Source organism: Muscardinus avellanarius, assembly GCF_963383645.1.
Source record: "Muscardinus avellanarius genome assembly, chromosome: 5".
Lineage (NCBI taxonomy): Eukaryota > Metazoa > Chordata > Mammalia > Rodentia > Gliridae > Muscardinus > Muscardinus avellanarius.
In genome coordinates this window covers 65,645,656-65,668,890 of record NC_137790.1, presented here as the reverse complement: position 1 = coordinate 65,668,890, position 23,235 = coordinate 65,645,656, and the positions used below count along the sequence as shown (strand labels likewise).

The 23,235-nt window shown below is 39.0% G+C and overlaps 1 protein-coding gene across 2 annotated transcripts in view; it reads left to right on the top strand.

Annotated features, from left to right (window-relative positions):
* Nucleotides 1-23,235, top strand: part of LSAMP (limbic system associated membrane protein) — a gene marked incomplete at both ends in the record, with an annotated part of 648,209 nt that overhangs the window by 595,089 nt on the left and 29,885 nt on the right. For both annotated transcript variants that reach the window (XM_080696222.1, XM_080696221.1), the window contains 3 exons: nt 5,944-6,078; nt 16,385-16,505; nt 16,998-17,146. In XM_080696222.1, coding sequence (XP_080552348.1) covers nt 5,944-6,078; nt 16,385-16,505; nt 16,998-17,146 — 405 coding nt within the window. The remainder of the gene's footprint in view (nt 1-5,943; nt 6,079-16,384; nt 16,506-16,997; nt 17,147-23,235) is intronic.

The window sequence follows — 23,235 nt, the reverse complement described above, 5'->3', positions numbered from 1 at the left end:
AAATAGTAATAAGAGAAGTACCTAAGTTGTAACCATAGGGGAGGTCCTCCAGAGAATTTAACAGGTTCTGTGTCTGTTTCTGGCTTGAGGATCTTCTTATGGTTGAGAGAGTGCAGAAAATGGTGGGCGTATCCTTGTATGGAAAGCATCAAGTCCAAGTGACCTGGAAGAGCTGGAGAGCAAGTGTCCCCATGGGCACAGACACACTGGGGCAAAGGGAAAGAACAGAAGAATCTGGGTACATTTTAGAATTTTCCAGCTCAGAATTAATATGCTCTATTTCATGCTTTAAAATAAGAAGCTGGGACTTCCGGGAAGATGGCGACCGAGAAAAGCGGGGCTTAAGAGCCCCGCTAACAACAAATATCCATTACCACAAAATCAGCGCCTTTCAAAGCCAGAAAACAACATCACCAGAGAAACAAAAAAAAATCACCAGGCTCCAGAGAGAAAGCGGACTGAGAACAGAGCCACAGAGGAGATCCTCAAGCCCGAGGACGCGGCAGACGCGGCAGCAGCACCATACTACCGGCGAATTCACGGGACGGCCACAGCAAGCCGAGGGGAGCCGCTGCGGAACAGCCAGGCGGGATTTCTCGGCGCAGAGGACATCTAAAGCTCCCAGTGTCTGAGCTCAACACACGCTGCAGGGATTCAGAGTGGAAATCAAAACCAAGAAAAAAAAAAAAAACGCCAGCCCAACAGCCGAGGGCGTAGCAGCGGCGCCATATTGCCACTGGCGGCAGCAGCACCGAATTCACTACAGCTACATCTGCGTACTCAAGAACAGTGAGTCAAATTGCGGGCCACAGCGGAGAAATCCCAGTACTGTACTCACTGGGACTTGACCCAGTGGGAGAGGGGTGGTGGCAGTGATATCACACCATAGGAGAACGTGCAACCTGGCACCCCCCATGGTCTAAAGCAGCCTCTATTGACTCTCTGGGTCGGAGACTCTGTGATACAACCCAATAAAGGAGTAGTGGGGTCTGAGATACTACTGACTCGAGATCCAGAGCACCTTAAGTGAAGTCATAGTGACCCAAGGGAAGAACCCAGAGAAGGCACAAACTTCCAAAATCATGGGAAAGAGGAATAATACTGGAGCAATTAATGCCCACAACCCCACAACATCAGAACCCGATAAAACAGAAAATCAGAGATTTCTAGAAGATCAAATCAGGAAAATAACTGTAGAAATAATAGAGGTGCTTCGAAAAGAACCCAGAGAGAGCCAAAAAGAGATAAAGGATGCAATTAATGAAGTAAAGGCCTCAATTCAAAGCACAAACAACCGATTAGAACACATGGAGAACAGAATCTCGCTCTTAGAAGATGATCATTCCAAAAATGAACGCATAGTTTCTAATCTAAGAAAAAATATCCGACAGCAGGAATCTGATATTGAAGAAATATGGGCCCATTTTAAGAGAGCTAACCTAAGAATAATTGGAATAGAGGAGGGAAAAGAAAGTGAAACTAAAGGGATCAACAATCTCTTCAAGGAAGTAATAGCAGAAAATTTTCCAGACATAGAGCAAGAGGTTGATACGCAGGTCCAGGAAACTTATAGAACTCCCTTTAGACAGGATCGGAGAAGAGGATCCCCACGCCACATAATTGTCAAAATGACCAATGTGGAAGCCAAGCAGAGAATCTTAAAGGCAACAAAAGCAAAGGGCCAAGTGACATTCAGAGGCAAACCAATTAGAATCACTCCAGACTTCCCAAACCAAGTCATGAGAGCCAGAAGGGCTTGGAGTAACATATTCCAAACTCTGAAAGAAAACAACTTCCAGCCAAAAATTTCCTATCCAGCAAAACTTTCTATCAAATTAGATGGAGAAATAAGAAGCTTCCATGACAAACAGAAACTGAAGGAATTTATGTCTTCAAAACCAGCACTAGAGAAAATACTCAAAGAGATTAACTACAAAGAAGAAATAGGTAACACACATCAGAACTAGAGAAACAAGATTTTCCATCCAACAGACAACTATGATTGGTTATCTATGGAGATTCATTATTTATGTTAGTCTGTTACCTATCTCTAAAGGGTATTGTTTGCCTTTATTGTTGTTAATTTTTAGGATTTCTAGTTGGAATATTAATATACCTTCAGATATAGCATTTGGAAATATTTTATCACATTCTATTAGTAACTGTTAACTGTTTACATTGTCTTTGGATATACAATATCTTTTTTATTTTTTAGGGAGTTTGTATACTCTTCTGTTGCCTGTGCCATTGAAATCATAACCAAGAAATCACTGCCAAGTTCAATGTTGTGAGGTTTTATGACCCAGATTTTCTCCTAAAAGTTTATAGTCTTAAGGTTTATATTTAGGTCTTTTATCTATTTTGAGTTAATATTTGTATATGGGATTAGGTAAGGGTCCAATTTTATTCTTTTCCATGTAATTATTATGTTTCAACAATATTTAGTTAAAAGATTATTATTTCTACCACCAAATGTTTGTGGAAACCTTGTCAAAAATAACGACAATATAGGGAAGAATTTAGGTCTAGGCTTTTATTTAACTCCAATGGTTTATATATCTGCCTTTAGAATAGTACTACACTGTTTCAATTATTGTAGCTTTATATGGTTTGAAATCAGAAAATATATATCTTCTAGCTTTGTTCTTTTTCAAGATCGATGTGGGTACCTAGAGTCCATATTCCATATTAGGATAGATTTTTTTTTCTGAAAAATAAATATATAAATATATGATAGTTTCACCTAAAAAATAGAAAAAAATAGATTCTCTGGTAAGAAAGAAAGCAAAAAGAAATATTGAAATGTTATCTTTAAGTCATCAAAAGCTTGGTATCAGACAAATGAAACTGTTATGTGAGATTATCATTTTTAATTTTGGATAAATTTCTATAATACTAGATGTCAACTACTAAGCCAAGCATAGGAGGGGGGGATAGGGAGAGAACGGGGTGGGGATCGGGTTTGGGCTGACTGGGCAATGTGTGCATGTATGTCTACAAAAGTTTGTATCCCACTATGATGTATGAATACAGTGCACCAATTAAAAATAAATATGAAAAAAAGTATAAAAAAAATAAAATAAAATAAAATAAAATAAGAAGCTGTAGTCACTGAGATGAAAGGAGCGGCATGTTAGCTGGTCTGTGTCCACAGGGGGCTCCATTCGTTTCTGAAACAACAACTGTACACAGCACTTACATCCTCAGGACACGGCCAAAGAGGCCTCTGTCCAGCCTGTTAGCAGAGTGTCCAGCACACTTTTTCTTCCCTGATAAAGTAAAATGGTACTCTTTTAGAATCACTTAAAGGGAATGGATTGTTGTGATAGTTTCTTTTGAGGAAATGTTTAGCCACATTTTGATACATAGATGCATTCACTTCAGCTACACAGAATGTTCACTCTCACTCTGGTTTATATCTGTGTTTCTTAATTCAGTTTGGCAGTGTCTCAGTCCATTAAGGCTGCTGTAACAAAAACACCACATATCCGAGAATAAGATTTATAAGTGTAGAGGAGGAAGGGAAGAAAACCTAAAATACTCAGAATCCTCTTTAACTCTTCTCATTCTAATCTACCATTATTCTCAAAGTCAGTAATGCCACCTTACTAGCTATTCTAAAACTGCTATTCTAAAACTAATTGTCAAAAGTGCCATAGGTCCTCAGGGTATTTACATTCGGCTAGAAGTTTCTTGGAACAGAATAAATGGCATGGCTCTTAGGTCACAGATGCTGGTTTGCACAAAGAAGTTTTTTTTTTTTTATTATTTTTCCCCTTCAAGGCCAATTCTACCCTGTTAATCCAATAAAGTAGTTTTTTATATTTTCTTAGATTTCTGTTTTCTTCCCAATGACACAATAGCATTCCATTTCTGTAATGTAAAATCAGATCTGACTATTTGCTTGAGAATGGGGAAGGAAGAAGGAGAAATCATAGACAGGAAAAAAGTAACCTCTCATAAATAATATACAGCTATATATCATAGTCAAATTCTGAAACAGTCTAAGTAGGAGAATGTGCTAGGTAATGTGGAGAATTTCAGAACCAAACAATTTTACAGTACTACTTCCTATTTGTTGTTAGTATTTTAAGAAGTCCTCAAAACCAGTAATACTGCAATTCACAGTCTTGAAGCATAAGTATTCCTGAAAGTTGTGTTATAGTATATTATCAGAGGCCCTGTGTTCTGTTGGGAGCCCAATTAGTAGGCTTAGCTAACACAGGTAGACAGTAAATTCATGTCCATGCCGGCTGGCTGTTGACTTGGCCACCAAAGCATTTCCAGAAAAGAAAAACAGCTTGTGGAATTGGGCAGGGCTATTAATTGACATCGGTTACTGTAGGGATGGCCAGGAGCATGATCCCATCGTGGTAGCAGGACTATATTCTTTAGCGTCTTTCCTAGCTGCTTTATACGAACCCAATTGGCAGTGGGACTTTGAAATTTAGAGGTGAGGGGGATTCAATTTAATTAGAAACTCCATAAGCCATTTTAGCTAAACTTTAGTTAAGATCTTTTGATTTCTCAGCTTCTTTTACTCTTCACCTCCTGTTTCTCCTGTTTTATTTCTCTTCCTGTCCTCTTCCTATTCCTTCTTCTTTTCAGTCTCTCCAAGAAGAAGGTAATTTAATCTGTTAGACTTTACATGAGGGGAATTTTTTTTTTTTTTTTTTTGGTGGTGGTAGTACTGGGGTTCCTGGAAGCCCTTCTACCTCTGGCTACACTCCCAGATCTATTTTATATATTTTTTGTTTGGAAACAGGGTCTCTTAAGCCAGCAAGGCTGGCTCCAAACCAGCCTGATCCTCCTGTCTCCGCCTCCCAAGAGTGGGGATTACATGCATGCGCCACCACGCCCAGCGCTCCATGAGGGCAATTTAAACAAGCCTTCCTATTTTGTTATTTCTTTATGAAACTTAACATATACAATACTGTAAATTGTTCAAAAAAGAGCCTTTATGTTCCCAATATCAACTGTTAAGCCAAAGATACTGAGTTCCCTATCCCTAACCACAGGTGCTACAATTTATCACAAAATACACTATGAGTAACACATCCTGTTGTGTCTAACCCATAGACTGAAAGCCTCAACGATTTCATAGCTTGATACAAAACAAGAAAACTATAGCTGTGAGGGTTTCCGCATATGATCCATGTGAAAATAATTTGACAGGAATGGGAGAAGAGGGGTGATTACTCAGAAAGAAGCCACTTCTTATAAAGGTCACTTTGGGGTAATGAGTATGACCAATAATGGCAGTGCTTTACCCATATCCCCTAAAAGTGTTTTACAACTTGTGAGAACCCCCCAACTCCTATTTTGTTCTAAACCCTTAACCATTGTCTGAAGGTGTAAATGTTGCGTGCTCAGGATGACTTTTTTTTTTTTTTTTTTTGGTGGTACTGGGGTTCCTGGAAGCCCTTCTACCTCCGGGCTACACTCCCAGACCTATTTTTTACATTTTCATTTTGGAAACAGGGTCTCCTAAGCCAGCGCGCACGGCTGGCTTCGAACCTGCGCGATCCTCCTGTCTCTGCCTCCCAAGCGCGGGGATTACAAGCGTGCGCCACAATGCCCGGCCTCAGGATGACTTTGAAGTAGGACATATGCTATCCCCAAAGCACCCTGAAAGATTGAGCTAAAGTTGCCTTCCATACAATTTAGTATGGAGTCACATCCTTGCTTGGAGAAAGTCACATCTTTCTCTTCCAGGTTACATTTTCCCACTCCTCCACCAGCTTTTCCTGAGCACACTTCCTACTTAATCATTTTCACAGGACATTTTTGTCTTGGGCTCTGTTTCTATGGAATCTGACCTCAGACAAAGAACATTGTCAAATTATTGAAAAGTCATGTGGGTTTATTGCTTTAAAAAAATGAGGCAATCTGCTGCATATTTTAAACTTCAAAAAAATAATCATACTAACTTCTGTTTTCCAGGAAGAGAATTTGAAGGAGAAGAAGAATATCTGGAGATCCTGGGTATCACTAGGGAGCAGTCAGGCAAATATGAGTGCAAAGCCGCCAACGAGGTCTCCTCCGCGGATGTCAAGCAGGTCAAGGTCACTGTGAACTGTGAGTATGGCGGCGGCAGAGGCGACGTGCCTCCAGCACACCTCCACCTCCAGCCAGCTCTAAAGATTCCATTAGCGAAAGAGCATCACATTTCAGGCAGATGCTGTTCTGGTCAGGAATGCACATTTAATACATTGGACACATCCAAGGGCAGGACTTGGCCTTTGAATTTGATAAATGAATGCTAACAACACTAAATATAAGCCATAGTACATTTAATGATAGCCTTTGTCCTTTACACAGACTGCAGAATTAAGAAAACATGATCAGACAACACTAGCATTTCTGACGGGCACTAGTCCAGTCTTTGTGGACACCAAGGTCACGTTACTTTGGAAAAAGCAACAATTCTTATCTACTTGAACTGAAATTTCTGTCTTAATACATTGTTCATCAGAAGAGAATACCCCAACATTTTATTTTATCCTCTGCTGTTTAATTAATTGGCCTTGGGAACAAATTCAAGCCACTGTGGTCAGATATCATGTGTCCCTGATGACTAACAGGGATGGCTGATAAGTTAATTTTGGTTATCTATTTGTCCCAAAGTATGTGCATTAGAAAGTAAGATCTCACTGAGATGCATAGGTAAGTGGGCACACTTTGAACCTCTCAGATGAAAGGATCCTTAGATGTAGTTCAAAAAGGGGGAGGGAGGAGGGAAGATCTATAAGGTATGTGTCACCCACCAAGGAATAAAGGGAATTTGTTTACCTCATTTGGTTAGAAGTGTCTTTCTGTATCATTCAGATTCAAGTTTCCACATCACACAATTGTGACTAGTGACAGGAATGTGCTGACAATTCTTCCCTTCTGTATGTTTCACACATCCAAACATCGCCACACATATACCCAATATACCCAAATATATGCACACGTAATACACATAGACACACAGATAGAACCTGCAACAAACATGTTAACTCATATTTAAAATCATCTTTGGGCCATAATGAGCTATATTCTGTCATCTTACGTCCTCCATGTGTGTGAAGTCTGTCTAAATTCTAATGTATTCTTCTTATCAAACCTAACAAGGTAGATATACTTGACTCCACTGTAAAATTTGAGAACTTGTAACCTAAGAAGATAAAATCCCCTATCCAAAGCAACATGAAAAGCAAATGTAAGAAAAGGAATTGTGTCTCAGATTCATTTGGTTTGAAGGCTCACGCTGTCAGGAGGAAGAAGAGGAGAAGGAGGAATTTTCAATTCTTTCTACCTACTGCATAAACCATTGGATTAAGGGGTTTACCTTCTGTGGTTAATCCCCATAGTAAACTTGTAAGATAAACATAATTAGTCTTACTTGAGAAACTTAGAAACTGAGGCTTAGAGAGCTGAGGGATCTTGCTTAAAATGTCCCAACCTAGCATGGGATGTGCTATTACCCAGAGCCTTGCCCCAGGATTTCAGCCTTCTGAAATCTTCACCCCATAGCCAAAAGAATCCAATCAATGGGTATGATTCTGCTGTACACATTTATGGTCCTCATTTTCAAGCACAAAGACCTGCATTTGATGAGCTGTGAAGCTCTTTTATTCCTTGCTGTCTCCAAATTTTTCAGTAATAGAGTTCTGAAATGCCAGTATTACTATATTCTTTTCTAGTGCTGGGTGTGTTTCAAAGACACATTAATGATCTCAATGTTATAAAATGCTTTAGGTCCTTTTTCCACATGAAAGGCACTTTCTCTGGGTGTTTATATAAGTTTATAATTAGGTTAGTTAGCTTCTTTTATGTACACATAACCATGCCATCATCTTCCACATCTCCCCTGATTTGAGGAGTGAAGATTTCATTTTCTCTTAATTGACCTTCAACTTAATTAGATTTCTGAAAGTCCAATCGTGGAGTAAATAGAAAATATTTATGCTTCCATTGTATGAAACATCAAAGTGGTCTGGATTGCAGATGGTTCCCAAGATCAAAGCTAGCCGTCTAGGCCCTATTATTATTGGAGCAATTAGTCTGACATTGCTCCTTCTTCTCTGTCCCCAAAGTATAATTCAGAGCAGAAGAAAAACTGATAATTTTCAAGAAAAGCCTTTTGTGAAAATGTGAGCTTCTGCTATTGATGAGTGAGTCATTGAAGAATATGGACAGGACCTCAAGATTCTAAAACCGTACTTTGTAATAAATGATGTGGAAAGCAGCACTGAGTTTAATCAAACATCCAGTAGGTCCTAACCAACATGGCCTCACACAGGCCTGAACTTGTGAAAATGGTTCAGTAAATCTTTACTGAAGGCATGGGGTCAAAAGCTGCTAGGTTCAACTGATGGGTACATGCATGTTTATATCACTTTGAATCTCATTAGAATGTGTAAATTGCATTGCACTGCACAATAAAAATATAAAAATAAAAACAACTTACAAAAAGCTCCTAGCTAAACTCCACCCCATTAACATTTCTCCAAACTTTATAATTGATGATGGCTACAAATCAGAAAGAACAGTCTAATACCAATTGCCTTGGAATCACCTTTTTACCAAACTTCAAAAGCCCTATTTGCATTAATTTGAAACTAATCATCACACCAGTTGTCCTGTTCAAACAATTCATCCTACTCAAACATTGCTGCATTAATAGAAGCCTCCAAGACTGAATCATGGAAGCTGGTCTGCCTAAAAAATTACCTGGGATAGAGAGACATATCCAGGGTCACTTTTGTTACTTTAAGGCTGCCTACTAAGAACATGATCCATTATTGGAACAAATTCTTCTTCCTTTCAAAACACAAGCTTTGGGGTGGCTGAGATAACTACCAGCTGAAGAGACTATTACAATAAGCAGACCCTGAATATCAATAAAGAAAGAAATCCTAGCCCTGTTCTCTCCCACTACCACTTCACTGATTTATTTACTTGGTTGCCAACAGATGTTTGCAGCAGGGCACTGAGAGGCCAGCAATAAACCGGAGAGACATAACAGTTTCTCCTGTTGAGCTTAGAAGCTGGAGTCTATAGCATCTCCTCTTTAGTTCTTTTCAATAACCTTTCTCTGTGGTAGGTCTGCAGCGTTGCACGTAGCTATTTTACGTGCAAAATCTATTTTATCAGTGGTAGGAGATCCTGGAATTTATAGGAAGCTAAATTATTGGCTCAAAATTTCTTTACATAAGCTTAACAGAATTTATGAGAGAGACAGCACTTCTGGCTTCCTGTATCTTATCCACAGCACAGCTGCTAATTTCTGTCATATACCAGCCCTGGGGACAATTTGTCCTTTTATTACAGATTCTAGGTGTCATCCCTCAATTACAGTTCCCACAGTGCATTAAAATTATCTGTGTATAAGCTTGTCTCACTCCAGTACCCAGTATCCCTGGGATAATATCTAGCATGTAGTAAATGCTCAATAAATTCAGGCTATTAATTTTATTTTGAGTCTTCCTATATTGGACTTCTTTTTCTATCCTGGAGAAATGCTTCTTCAAAGCTTCTTCTGTCTCTTAACTCTACTCCCTCCCTGACTGACAAGCTAATCTTTTCACCTTCAATCCTCCCATAGCTATATCTCTGAGTAGGTTTGCATTGTCATTCTTTACAATTGTTTTCCTCTCTTCATCTCTCCTTTCACACAGCTCTGCTTCATCCTGGTATCCAGAGCCAACAAACCCAACCAACACAGATGGCAGGGGACATGGGATACTGACATTTCTACAGCTCACCCTTATATTTGACAAACATTTATTTAGAGGAAGCAGAGGTCATTGAAGATACACAACTGGGACTGGAAATACCTGTCTCCAGATAACAGAAATATATATTTAATTAGACGCATCAGAGCCTTGATTTAAAAATAACCTAATAAGGATGTTTTGGGAAAGTAACAACTTAATAAGACAATGTGGAATAGCCACCTTCTTTATTTCAGTGTGTGTGTGTGTGTGTACTGGGGATGGAACCAAGGGTCATTCTATCTCTGAGCTATACCCCCCCAACCCTATTTTTTTCTTTATTTTGAAACAGGGTCTTACTGAGTTGCAAAGGACCTCACTAAGTAGCTGAGGCTGTTTGTAAGCCACGATCCTCCTGTTTCAGCCTCCCAAATGCTGGGATTATGGCCAGCTTATTCAGGTGGTTATAAATGAGACCTATCCAGTCTTCATGATGACCTTCAGTTCCTTCTTAAATTTGGGGTGATATCACTAAAGACAAATTCTAGAATCTGTGAATCTATTACGAGATCTTGAGGCAAAATAATAAGAATCCAGAGCATTATAATTTCCCATCATAATTTTACTATATTGGACAAAACCATAATTTTATGAGTACAGTCAGAGTACCAATAACTACCCCCAGAAATGTTGCATATATTCCCTATAATGTCACACTGATAGTGGCCAACTGAGTAGAGAGGTGTAATGGGCCTTGCTTACCCCAGAGATAAGGAATAGTTAACTAGAGACATTGTTTAATACATTTAGTTTAGTATTACTCACACATGGTGACTATTAAAAAAGCATCTTAAGTCAATCTTATGGCTTCTAAACTCTTTATAGAAAAATGCCATTTTTATTGCCTACACCCTCTGTCTCTGCTGCCTGTTACACCACTGTACACTATCCTTGGAAGATAATATCATTTTCATGTAGGAAGGACAAAAATAAAGCTCAGAAAATGTAAGCATTCTGTGCCACAAAATCAAGGAACTCACGAAGGGCAGACTTGCGACTAATCCAGGTCTAACTTTAAAGCCCTTTCAACTTTTGTGATAATACATGAATAATAGTAATAAAACAGTCACTTTAGGTGTTAAAAATGCTTTTATAATATATAATTCCACTTGATGTTGATCTCAAACCTGTGAGTGAGACAGGTAGGGAAGTGTCACCCTTTATGTTCACAGGCTGTAAGAGAACAACATGTCTGTGGTAACAACGTAGGTGGCCCAGGTAAGAATCAAGTGTGCATCTGTCTCCTAATGTGGAATCGTATCCATGGTGGCATTGCACACTGTGCTATGTTTTAATGCCCTGTAAATAACAGAGCTATGTAACATTTATCTTTCAAGCTACCTGTAAGCTTCCCTCCATGGTATTTTTTTTTTTAATTAGGAGACCATTGAGGTCTAAAAGCACTAATTCAAATGGACTCCCTAGGAGAAGAGAATTTCAGAACATGGGTTTGATAACATGATGGAATGGGTCCAAATTTATACACCACCAAATACTGGCCATGTGAATTTGGACAAGTTACTAGGCTTGTTTTCTCATGTGTAAAATGGGGTTCAGGACACTTTCCTCCTTGGGCTATTATTTGGATACAGAGGATATCTAAAGCCTTGGAGAGTGCTAACACATGCCTATAAATGCCTACAAATTATATCCTTGATTCAAATTTGTTCTTTTGTACAATTATTACCAAGATTAAGAAGATTAAATGAATGACATTTTGTTTCTCGTTTTGTAGGCCACCATTATTGTTATCATATTCATTCTAATTGAAAAAAGTCTTATTATTGGTTATATAAGAATGAGAAAGCCCCTATTAATAAATCAGAGCCTGGAATTTTGAAGTAATAAAAACTGGAAGAATCCTTTGACAATTGTAAGGTATTCCAACAGCACGTAAAGAATAACAATGGATCTCTGTGCAGCATTTTTATGAGGCCTCATTTTTATTACAACCATATTTTGAGCAAGAACATCTATTATTTTAACTACAGTAAGAATGCCAAAATATAGTTTGTAATAATCTTTCTTAGTCTCACCTATACGGAATTCATTACAAATGAATTTTGAAATGTTCATTCCAATAAGCCACAAAAGAACAGACCTTCTCCACAGTGTCATTTGAAAAATATTAGGAACAATGAGCTTTTCATATGCCTCTCAGTATCCATGAATTTACTTTGGTACAAGAAACTTCCTGAGATCTGAGAAAGAGAAGTGGTTGGCCTTGGGAATTGACCATTATCATGCTTCCCTATGACTAATGTACTTAAAATTGTTCAACTCTGGTTTCTTGTCAGCTGCCTTATTCTGGGGCCTCTGACGAGCTACTAAATAGATTGTTGCTTGCCTATCCAGGTTCCAAACAACTTGAGAAGTAAGTAAAGAAGTAGTATGGAGACCAAAATGCCCCCATGATGAGAGACCAAGGTGGTTGGAGATGGTAGCTTAGTGGCTGATTTATCTCCCCCATCATGGCTGCCCTGGGTTGGGGAAGCTTTCCCACATGAGAAAAAAGAAGGGGTGAGCCCAGGTCAGACTTCTGGCTTGTAGAAACAGAGGAGAAACCCTGCTCCCTGCCAGAGCTTTGTTCTAAAAGACCAAAAAGGATGAGTGAGACAAACAGCCCCAGTTTATTCTTCCCAAAATTTTCAATCAGAGCAACAGATGCACAGGGACACAGAGCAGGAGATAATTCTCCAGAAAATCATACATTTACGATTTGTATTCCTAGCTACATGGTAGGAAGACCTGGAGACATCCACTGTGGCAATATTATGTTAAAACGCCACACCTCGGAGTCACCAGAGATGGTGATGGGGGAAGTGTGGAGTCTCACCCAGGTCTAGGGCTCATTTGTGAAGCAGAAAGCATCATTAAGGCTTTATCAGTTACAACCATATGACTCCAGAAGGTCACAAACATTTTTTAGTGCTCATGCTACAAATTTCAAAATTAAACAAACCGACTGAAACACAAGTAAAAGTATTTCTTCAGCCAACACCAACAGGCCACTGTACAAAAAAAGCTGAAATCATAGGCAGCATAAGAACCCATACAGCGAGAAATAAAGATGGAAAACTAATATTTGTTGAGTGTTTTACTGCTTGTCGTCCACATCTGTTTTGATATACCTTATCTCAATAGATGACATCACCTGAAGCCCAAGCCAAAAAGCTAAGTGTAATCTTTTGGATACTCCTCTGCTTCACCTTTCACATATGATCCGTTATTAGTGTGGTCAGTCCTCATATTTCTCAAATCTATCCCCTCCCTCCCTCCAACCTCTTTATAACAAATGTATTGTAAGATACCTCTAAGTGTCTCATCAGCCTCTCTGACACTGGTTCCAACACGTTATTGATGAAGATATTAACTAGTGTGACTTTGGGCAAAGCACTAAGCTCTCTAAGGAGGAAGATATTAAGCAACAAAGCCTGGATTTGAGGTCAAGTCTAATAACTGAAATCTAGGATCATAACCTCTAGCCTATGCTCCATCCCTCTTCTTACAATATCCTTTGAAACTATGTAATAATCTATCATGAGTAAATTTATTTATTTGTGTGTGTGTGGCGGGGGGGGCGGGGATGAAACCCAGGAGCATTCTACCTCCGAACTACATCCCTAGCCCTATTTTTTAGTTTTTTTTAGTTTTTGAAACAGGGTCTCTTACTGAGTTGAGAAGGGCCTCGCTAAAGAAGATGAGGCTGTCTGCAAACTGTGATCCTCTGGTCTCTGCCTCCCGAATGCTGGGATTACAGGCATGTGCCACCACGCTCGGCTTATGGGTGACTTTAAAATAACTATTGTGATTATTTTAAACTAGTTCCTTCTTTTACAAAATAAGGGAGAGTCAAGTGTTGTGGTATATGCCTTAAATTCTAGTATTGGGAGGCTAAGACAGGAAAATTGGAGGTTTGAGGCTAGCCTCAGCAATTTAGGGAGACCCTTTTTCCAAAAAAAAAAAAAAAAAATAGGGATAAGTGCGTAGCTCAGAGATAGAATGTCCCTGGGCTCAATTCCTAATACCTCTCCTAATAACTCAAAAAAGAGATGGAGCTGGGCGTGGTGGCACATGCTTGTAATCCCTGTGCTTGGGACACAGAGACAGAAAGATCGCGCAGGTTTGAAGCCAGCCTCGCTGGCTTAAGAGACCCTGTTTCAAAAAAATAAAAAATAAAAATAATAGGTGCCTGGGATTGTAGCTCGGAGGTAGAAGGGGTTCCAGGAACCCCAGTATCACCCCCCCAAAAAATAAGAGAGAGAGATGGGGGACATGACTGTGGCTCATTAATAGAACTCTTTTACAAAGCCTTAGGTTAGGACCGTGGCACTGAGGAGAAGAAGGGAGAGAGAGAGAGAGAGAGAAAGAGAGAGAGAGAGAGAGAGAGAGAGAGAGAGAGAGAGAGAGAGAGAGAGAGAGAGAGAGAGAACAGATGGTTGCCCAGACCCACAGTTTTGGGGAGAATAAAAAAATCAAACTTCAAAGCTGGGCATGGCGGTGCATGGTTGTAATCCAAGCATTTGGGAGGCTAAGAAAGAAGGGTCACAAGGCTCTTTGCAACTCAGTAAGACAGTTTTCAAAATAAAGAAATAAAAAATAGGGTTGGAGGTGGAGCTTGGAGGCAGAATGCCACGAGTTCCATCCCCAACACCACAGGGGGAAAAAAAAAATCAGATTTCAGGTTTTCTATTCCTGGATATTAATCTTGACTCTTACTCCATGAAACAGATAAATGAATTATCTTTTAGAAAGTTAGCACTTTAAAGGTTAAATGAATTAAGGATATAAAAATGCATGGGTCATAATGATACCAACTGCTCACTTATAAAGAATGGGTACCTTTGAGTAAAATGAAGACATTTTATGTTTGGGAAGGTTGCTATACATTATTAAAGCATGCTTCCCTCATTGTATAGCTAATAAAGTGCAACTGGAGGTCCACAGAGCCAACCGTAGTTGCATTCCAAGACTCCTTAGTTTCCAGTCCAGAATTCATTCATTACATCACCCTCCCATTTTATGCCCATGAAAGAAAGCAGGTTAAATAGAAAGTGAACCTACAAAAGCAACAGTGCAAACAACAAAACCCCACTCTGGTATGCCTGTTTACATACAGGAAGACAGTGTTTATCCAAATATGCTCTCACTCTCTCCAACAATGACTTAAAGATTTCCAAGCCAAAAGAAAAATGAAATGGGGGAGGAAACTAGGCAGAAGCCTTGTGTTTTGTATAGTCCTCACACGGTCAGAGTCTTCTACAGATAGAAAACTTAAAAAGTACAGTTTTCAAAAATGTCGAAAAAATTCAGAAATAATACAAACCAGGTGCTGATGAGAAGTTTAAATAAATTTTGTACACTTATGTTCACTTTCCTAACTGCCTTAAATAAGCTTTTCTTCTTCAAAGTCTAAAAAAAATTGTTCAGATCTATTTTTTTAAATATACATAGCCAAGATTTCATTTTCTAGCAAATGAACTTTGGACAGAGAAGTTCTTTTCTCCTTGAAGGTTCATAACCTGCATAAACAAAGAAGTGCTGGGCCTAAGATCTTGCGCATACTGCCTACTGCGGGTGGATTGCAAACACTTGCTCCATGTTTGTAGGCGTGTTCAAAAGAATTAAGGCAAATTAGGAGATCAGCCATGTTCCTAAGCTCATTTTGAGCATGTTATAGTTTTAGGCCTAGACCTAGGCAGAAAGATTCTCACTACTAGTGAGAATAAATACTGATATAACAGAAGTCCTCTATGTATTAGGATGGATCACCTTCCATTCCATAAATAAAATCAAAGTACATTGGGGTCATAAAAATAAGGGCACACATAAGAAAAGAAGGTAGTCACCTCATACTAGTTTTTTTTTTTGTTTGTTTTTGTTTTTACGGTACTGAGGATGGAACCCAGGAGCATTCTACCACTGAGCTACACCCCAGCTCTATTTTTTATTCTTCACTTTGAAACAGGGCCTTACTGAGTTGCAAAGAGCCTCACTGAGTAGCTGAGGCTGTCTGTGAACTGTGATCCTCCTGTCTCAGCCTCCTGAATGCTGGGATTACAAGCATGTACCACCATGACCGGCACTAGTCTTTTGATCATTTGTTAGTTTCTGAATTCTTTCAACATATCAGGCTAACCTTGGGTTGAGAGGGATTTAGACCTACATTATATTCACCAAACTCTTCAAAGCCATCTCAAACTAAAGTAATATGATAATAATGAAGAAAAATGGTCAAATTATACATTAAAAGTCCCCAATCCTTCCATGTCACTGCTTAATTTAGGAAAAAAAAAATGTGGGACTATTATAACCTACCGTTAGAATAATTGGGGACTATTAGAAAAGAGAAAAAGAGATGCTAGGTTCCATTTCCACAAAACCCTGCTAAATGTCTCATGTAGTGAGCCAGATTCACTTTAACTAACCCTCTATTATTTTTGTTTACTTCTCTAATGATCAGTCCCACTCAGCTGATCACATGTTTTATGTCAGTGGAGTTTTCAGAATATCCCTCTCCTGCCTCTCTCCAATCAGACCGTTCTTCCTAATTCCTTCCCAAACAGAAGTTCTAGGGAATCCTCTGTTTTTTATATAAACCCATATGCCTGTCCTTTCCACAGATCCTCCTACCATCACAGAGTCCAAGAGCAACGAAGCCACCACAGGCCGACAAGCTTCACTCAAATGCGAAGCCTCCGCAGTGCCTGCGCCTGACTTTGAATGGTACCGGGATGACACCAGGTATGCACCAATACTGCATGTCCCCACTATCCCCACTGGAGATCCCAGAAGCCCAATGACAAAATCATATATATATATATATATATATATATATATATATATATATATATATATATTTGGCTATTCCTTTTTAATATATCTTTATCGAGTGTTTGGGCCCAGTAACTCTTAAGCTAAAGCCCAAAACAGTCCGGTAAAATATAAAAAGTAGAGTATATGATTCAATGGATTATTTCCATCTGCACGTCTTTTTCATGTAGAGCAAAAACTCAAGCACAAAAGAAGTTATCTATTCCTGAGTCTTCTCTATCAACAACAGACACTAATCCTGATGCTATGACTGCTGATACAATTTAAATGAAGAGTTAATCAGGGAGCAACAAATTCTCCTTGATTTCCCTCTTTTTCCTTCAGTGTAAAGATGGGGAAGGGGTTACGAAGTTAAAACCCTCATCCACATCTCTTTTAATACTTCTGTTTTTGAACTCTTAGGATAAACAGTGCCAATGGTCTGGAGATTAAGAGCACGGAGGGCCAGTCCTCCCTGACAGTGACCAACGTCACTGAGGAACATTATGGCAACTACACCTGCGTGGCTGCCAATAAGCTGGGGGTCACCAACGCCAGCCTTGTTCTTTTCAGTAAGTATGCCAAAGCAGGGCCAGCTCAGCACACTCGACCCACAGAGTTCTCTGGTGAAAACTTGAAAATCCTTCCCCTCTCTATTAAGGTAAACTCATCCAAAAATAGGATTATACTCAGTGAAGCAAAAACAAAGGTTTCTCAATTCCTCTGCACAGGCAGAGATTTACAAGCAGAAGAACGTCTCTCTATATTTTCTTACTTTTGATAACTACCCTGATTTTTGTTGCTGTTGTTTTTTGTTTTAGTGTTTTTTGTGGGTTTTGTAGGTTTTTTGTTTTGGGGTTTTTTTGTTTTTTGTTTTTTTGGGGGGTTTGGGTTTTGGGGGGCTCATTTTGGGTTTTTTGTTTTATTTTTGTTTTGTTTGCTTGGCTTTGCTTCTTCCTGGTTAGTTAAACTGCATAAACATTCCTAGAATGCATATCTCCTCGGTAGCCCCTTTAAGAAGCAGAGGTGATATAAGGGCCTAGAAATGAATGACTTTTACAAAACATCAGTAATGAGAGTGATTGAAGAAATATTTATTGAGAATGAATAAGGTGCTGGAAGGAGGAAGAGGCTGGAAAGTATATTTTTAACAACAAAAGATGAAGGATGGAATGAATTATTAAAACATAATATAAAACTTAAGGGAGGAAAAATAGTCAAAGAAAAGTTTTCATAATAGCAGGAGACATTACTTTTCTGATATATGTAGTTTTTGAAACAGAGATGTAATGATAGAAGAGAGAGCATTTTTGAAGAAGAGAGAAGATCCTAAAAGTAGACTATGGAGGGAAGAGCCATTTCAAAGTTCCTCGTGTTGGCAGAAGGCCCCACCTTGGAGACTTGCTCTATAACAGCATGGTGCAGTCCTGGCTCCACTGGCTTTTGGCCAAGGTAGTTAGGAGAATAAAAGCAAATGCTCCCTGAGAAACAGAAGAATGATGAATGGGACCGTGGATTATTGACAAATGACAAGTGTATCAGAATAGGTAAAACAAACAAAAAAGCACAAGATGAGCCACAAAGTTCATTTAGACTAAATGAAAAAGTCCAAAGAATGTACTATGATTATTTTGGAATAGCAAACCACTGAAGACTATTTTTTTTGGGGGGGGGGGGGGCGGGTTCAGTTGAAAAAGTAAAAAAAAAAAAAAAAATATATATATATATATATATATATATATATATATATATATAGCCAGGAGAAATGTCTTTATCTTGTTTTATTCAGCTTAGATGAGCCTTCAAGAAAAAAAAAAGATTCTTAGAAGAAAAATCAATTTATGTAAGAGTTCTCTTGAAATGTAGTACTAAAGGCATTTTTAAATTGCTCGAGATCCAACTCTACTTCTGAAAAACAACAACCAAATTCAGCATTCAGTTTCTCATTCGTAACTCCCATTGACTTCAGTCTGTGACAGTTTGATGGGACACGGCCATACAAATGCTGCATCAATACGAAGCTTAAAATTCATATCGCTATTTACTTGTCTCCAAAGACCAAGTATCAGTGTACTTTGCTTCAACCGAAGACATCAATATCCACAAGATGCTTGGAAAGAAATGTACCATGATATGTAGTTACCTGGCTTATTTCTGATATTAAGGATTCCAGAGGTAGGGGCAGAAACCAGCTTCAAATATAAATTCAAGATGCTGACCAATCTAAGGTGACCTAGTTAGGTAGAACAATATGCATTTACCAAAAAGTTTTATAGGCATTGGGAAAGAGAAAATACACCATAGAAAGTGAACAATTAATTCTTTCCACTAAAATGTGTTTTCTTCCTATCACTGAGAATAAAAAATATGTTCATGATATATTACAAATAACGAATAAAATATTGCCACTAGATTGAGAGAGAAGAAAAGGTAAAAGTTTGGGCTACTTGAGAAAGATTGAAAGAGCACGGGATGGGTAAATGATAATGGAAATATTGTTGGAGGTCACGAAAGAGGCCAGTACTGTCATCACCCTAACATAAAAGTCCACTGAAAGGACTTAACCTAGAAAAATTAAGGACCACATAGAAACTTACAGAATTCCTGTTTATAAAGTAAGAATCAGGGAATAAGGCAAGTGTATCAAAATGATAATGCCCTAGGTGATTTGAAAGAAATCACCTGCAGTTATAATCCAGGAGTGCACAGAACAGTGAGTAAAGATGCCCTACCTTCTGGCAGCCCACCCTGCCCTCTGTACCACAGCCCACACGGGCATTGGCTCTGTGTTTAGCAGTACATACAGGCAACATGCACATCAGCATTTGGTTTGGAATTGATTTCTCGCCTTATGGGAAAGTTAGGAGGTGTTTCACTTCTCTCAGAATACAATATGAAAGGTCATTAGGCTTTGAAGTGAAAAGGAGCTATTAAAATTACAGAAAAATCAGCGAATCGCCTGACTGTTTCTTAGACCCAATGCCTAATTATGAGCATTTTAAGGGGACAGAGCTGCTTGTCTCGTAACATGAATGGCACCCCCTGCCCCCAACCCCACCACTACCAATTAGGTTTGAGAAGTACATTAGTACAGCCTGCATAGCTGGAACCTTTGAAGATGAGATTCTAGGGCAGCATAGTTTAAAGAGAGAGAGAGAAAGAGAGTGGAAAGAAGGAAGGAAAAAAGGGAAGGAGGAAATGAAAAGATAAATCAAAATGCATGTATATTTGATTGCCGACTACTTTGATTGCAAGTAAATGGGGTTCGAGGGAGGAAGTAAGACACCGTGCAGTTGTTAGTGGGGGTGCTTTTCCAGAGAGCTGAGCAGGAGGGGCTGCCTGCCGCCCTGACGGAAGCTCTGTGTGGGCAGCGGGGTGCCCTGCTGACCAAGGCAGTCCATAGCAGACAAGGCAGCTGGTGCACTCGTGCCAGCCAGAGGCGGCGGCAGATGGAGACCCAGAGCCAGAGCCCCTGAAGAGGTTACCATCGTTCATCCTGTTGGCGCATCAGCACATTTTAAGTATGCCCACTGTGGTGGCTCGCCAACTTCTCAGTGTCAATTTGTGATCACTTGTCCTCAGCAACACACATACATCTACTTTCCATTCTATTCAACCATTAATCTGCAAAGGGCTCAAAAAAATTTCCACGAGTACAAGAATACATTGTCTTCCTAGTAATTTTCATTCTAAGATAGTGGAAGCATTTTTTTTCTTGTCTTTTTTCCACCCATTCTAGCATCCTGCCTAAGACAACTTCAGTTCATATATTCAAGTGATGCATGCCTTTTATATTATCTTCTTCACCCCTGGCCTAAGCATTATCTTATGTAATTTTTTTGAATGCATTAATCCACTAGTACAATGTGAATGGGCAAGGAGTCAGATCCTTAGTTTTGGTCAGACAGGGGAATGTACATAACACAGGTAAGGACTCAAACTGGTGATGCCAAGAGTTATAGTATGTGCATATACGTAATGCAACAAAATTTACATTTCCACATGATGGCCGAGACACACCTACAAAGGTGACAGGTTTTCCTGTTTTCAGTGCTGATGTTGATTAGTTTTAGTGAAACAGATGGAGAGGACAAGTAAAGGCAATGCTTTAAATAAACCATTTTATAACCTCTCTTATACAGTGAATATTTGCAAGTGCTCTGCAGTGAGTACCACACATCCTAAACACTTCACATACATGATTTCATTTAATAATCATGACCACCTTAAGACATACTCATGTTTCTCCATTGTACAAAAAGTTTATGTAATTAGTGCAACTTAGTAGTAAGTAAGGCTGAGCTAAGGATTTAAATTCAGGTAGTCTGTCTCTGGAGTCCAGTTACCAAGCCAATGCATTATCTATTTATAGAGGTAGGCAAAAATGTTAGGAGATAGATCTTGTAGTTTGGAGGTGAGAATATGTCTAATTTATTTCGTTTCACTTCATGAGGTTTGCAATTGGTTTAACGGGCTCTAGTGCTTTATAAAATGAAGAGCAATGCCCCTGTGCCTCTCACTTCCATTCCCATTAACTCCATCATCTAGTCCAATGGGTTATTAGACTGGATCTGTCTTTGGTATGTTGAAGTTCCCCACTAATATTCCAACCTAGTGGCTGGAGGGGGATTATATCCACATGTTAAATGATAGTTCCACTGATCAGTTCCCTTGTAATTTAAAGAAATGTGTGGATTAGTAAGATATTTTGAAGCAAATGATTATAAAGGAATAAAAATTCAAAGAAATTTATACTGATCCATGCCACCTCGGTATGTAGGACATGTTTTTTCCATTTACTTGATAATTTTAAAAAAGACCATTAACAGCCGGGAGTGGTGGCGCACGCTTGTAATCCCCGCGCTTGGGAGGCAGAGACAGGAGGATCGCGCAGGTTTGAAGCCAGCCGCGCGTGCTGGCTTAGGAGACCCTGTTTCCAAATAAAAATGTAAAAATAGGTCTGGGAGTGTAGCCCGGAGGTAGAAGGGCTTCCAGGAACCCCAGTATTACAAAAAAAAAAAAAAAGACCATTAACTTGTAAAGCTATAATTGAGCAGTTTTTAAATACTACCTAAACAATATCAGCACTGTAATGAGTCGTTATAATAAAGGCCACCCCTCTTTCTCAGAAGGTATTCTGTATTATTTTTTCAAGGCTTAGTGTTAAACACATGCCACACAATGATGCTAGTTAACACTTGGCAGGCCCCTTACCATATTCTTTCAAGACACCACATAATGCAGCAATCTGAGTTGTTCTTTGAACACTAACCCCATGTAGTTTGAAATACTTGCTGCAAACTCCCCAAAAGGGCTGGTGATGTATGCAGAAAGAAATAAGTGGGCACTCAATGTTTTCTTTCAAGCATAGGAATCAAACAGGTTGACCTTCAAAAGAAAAGTGAACCTTTGTAATACCCACTGTAAATGAAAAGAGAATCATATATGAATGAGTAAATTACTTTGGTATAAGCATCCCACCCTCAACACTAGCTCTTGTCATTTAGGTGTCTTTAATTCAAAATGCTGTATTGAGAAATGTTAATGTCTTTTGAGTTACTCTCTTGAAGTCCAACAGAATTAGCCACACTATTACCACCATTCAACCAGTCAAACCCCAAAGCTTAGAGATAAAGCGGTCACCAAAAACCACGTTGTCTTGGGGACAATGTTGGGGTTTGTTCCTAACACCTCCCTATCAGGTTGACCTTCTCAGGTGTTCACAGCCAAAGCAGAAGTACAGCCCAGCACAGTTCCTACCTTTCTCTACTTTTGAAAACTCAAAGTGGAAAAACTTCTTTTCATTCTAAAGGGCATTTACTTCACTTCATACTTTTACAGGAACCCCTAAACTCTGGCCGAAACCATAAATCAGCAGCAGAATAATGGAGGAAGAAAAAGATTGAAAGCTGGAATGGGGAAGTGTCTGAGGGAAGATCAGCCAAAAAGATGGAATTAAAAGAATGAGACTAACTAATGGCGTGTGTTAAGCCTAAGATGATGATAACAGGGTGGAGCTTAGGGGGTAATAACAAGTAGGGAAGCAGTTGAAAAGGCCGTGAAAGAAGAGTGGGTGAGATGGTTTAGCAATATAAATGGTCTCTTGGAAATGAGGGCAGAGTGCATTTACCCAGCTGTGAACAGTGTGATGAGAAAATATTAAGCTGAGTCATTTAAACAGTCTGAATAATAATAGTAATAATAAAAATAAAATACAGCAGAAAGGGTGTAATATGGGACAGTGGTCTCCAACTGCTACATAAATGCTGAAAGCAGTTGAGCTATTTATTTTCAAAGCTGGAAACTTAATACCAAATAACCAGTGAAGGTTTAAACCATTTTTCTACTTGACACTTGCGTAACTAAGACACAATTGTTCACTGGGCGATTATTGACCTGCTCCATCTTAATGCACTTAGGAAATTTTCACATTTAAGTTGCAACTTCCAGCCAAGCTATTGAGAGCTCATGCTGCAAAGAAACTGGGTTTTCTGTGTCCACATGTACAGAGGGCCCAAAAGCCTGGTAAAATATTCTCTTTCTAAGCATATGGTATTAAATGTCAGGCAGATCAAATTTGCGTATGTCTATATGCTTACCTCTGTATGAATTTGGGTTTTGTTGATTTTTTCTCTTTTATTGGTCATTATTTAAACTTCTA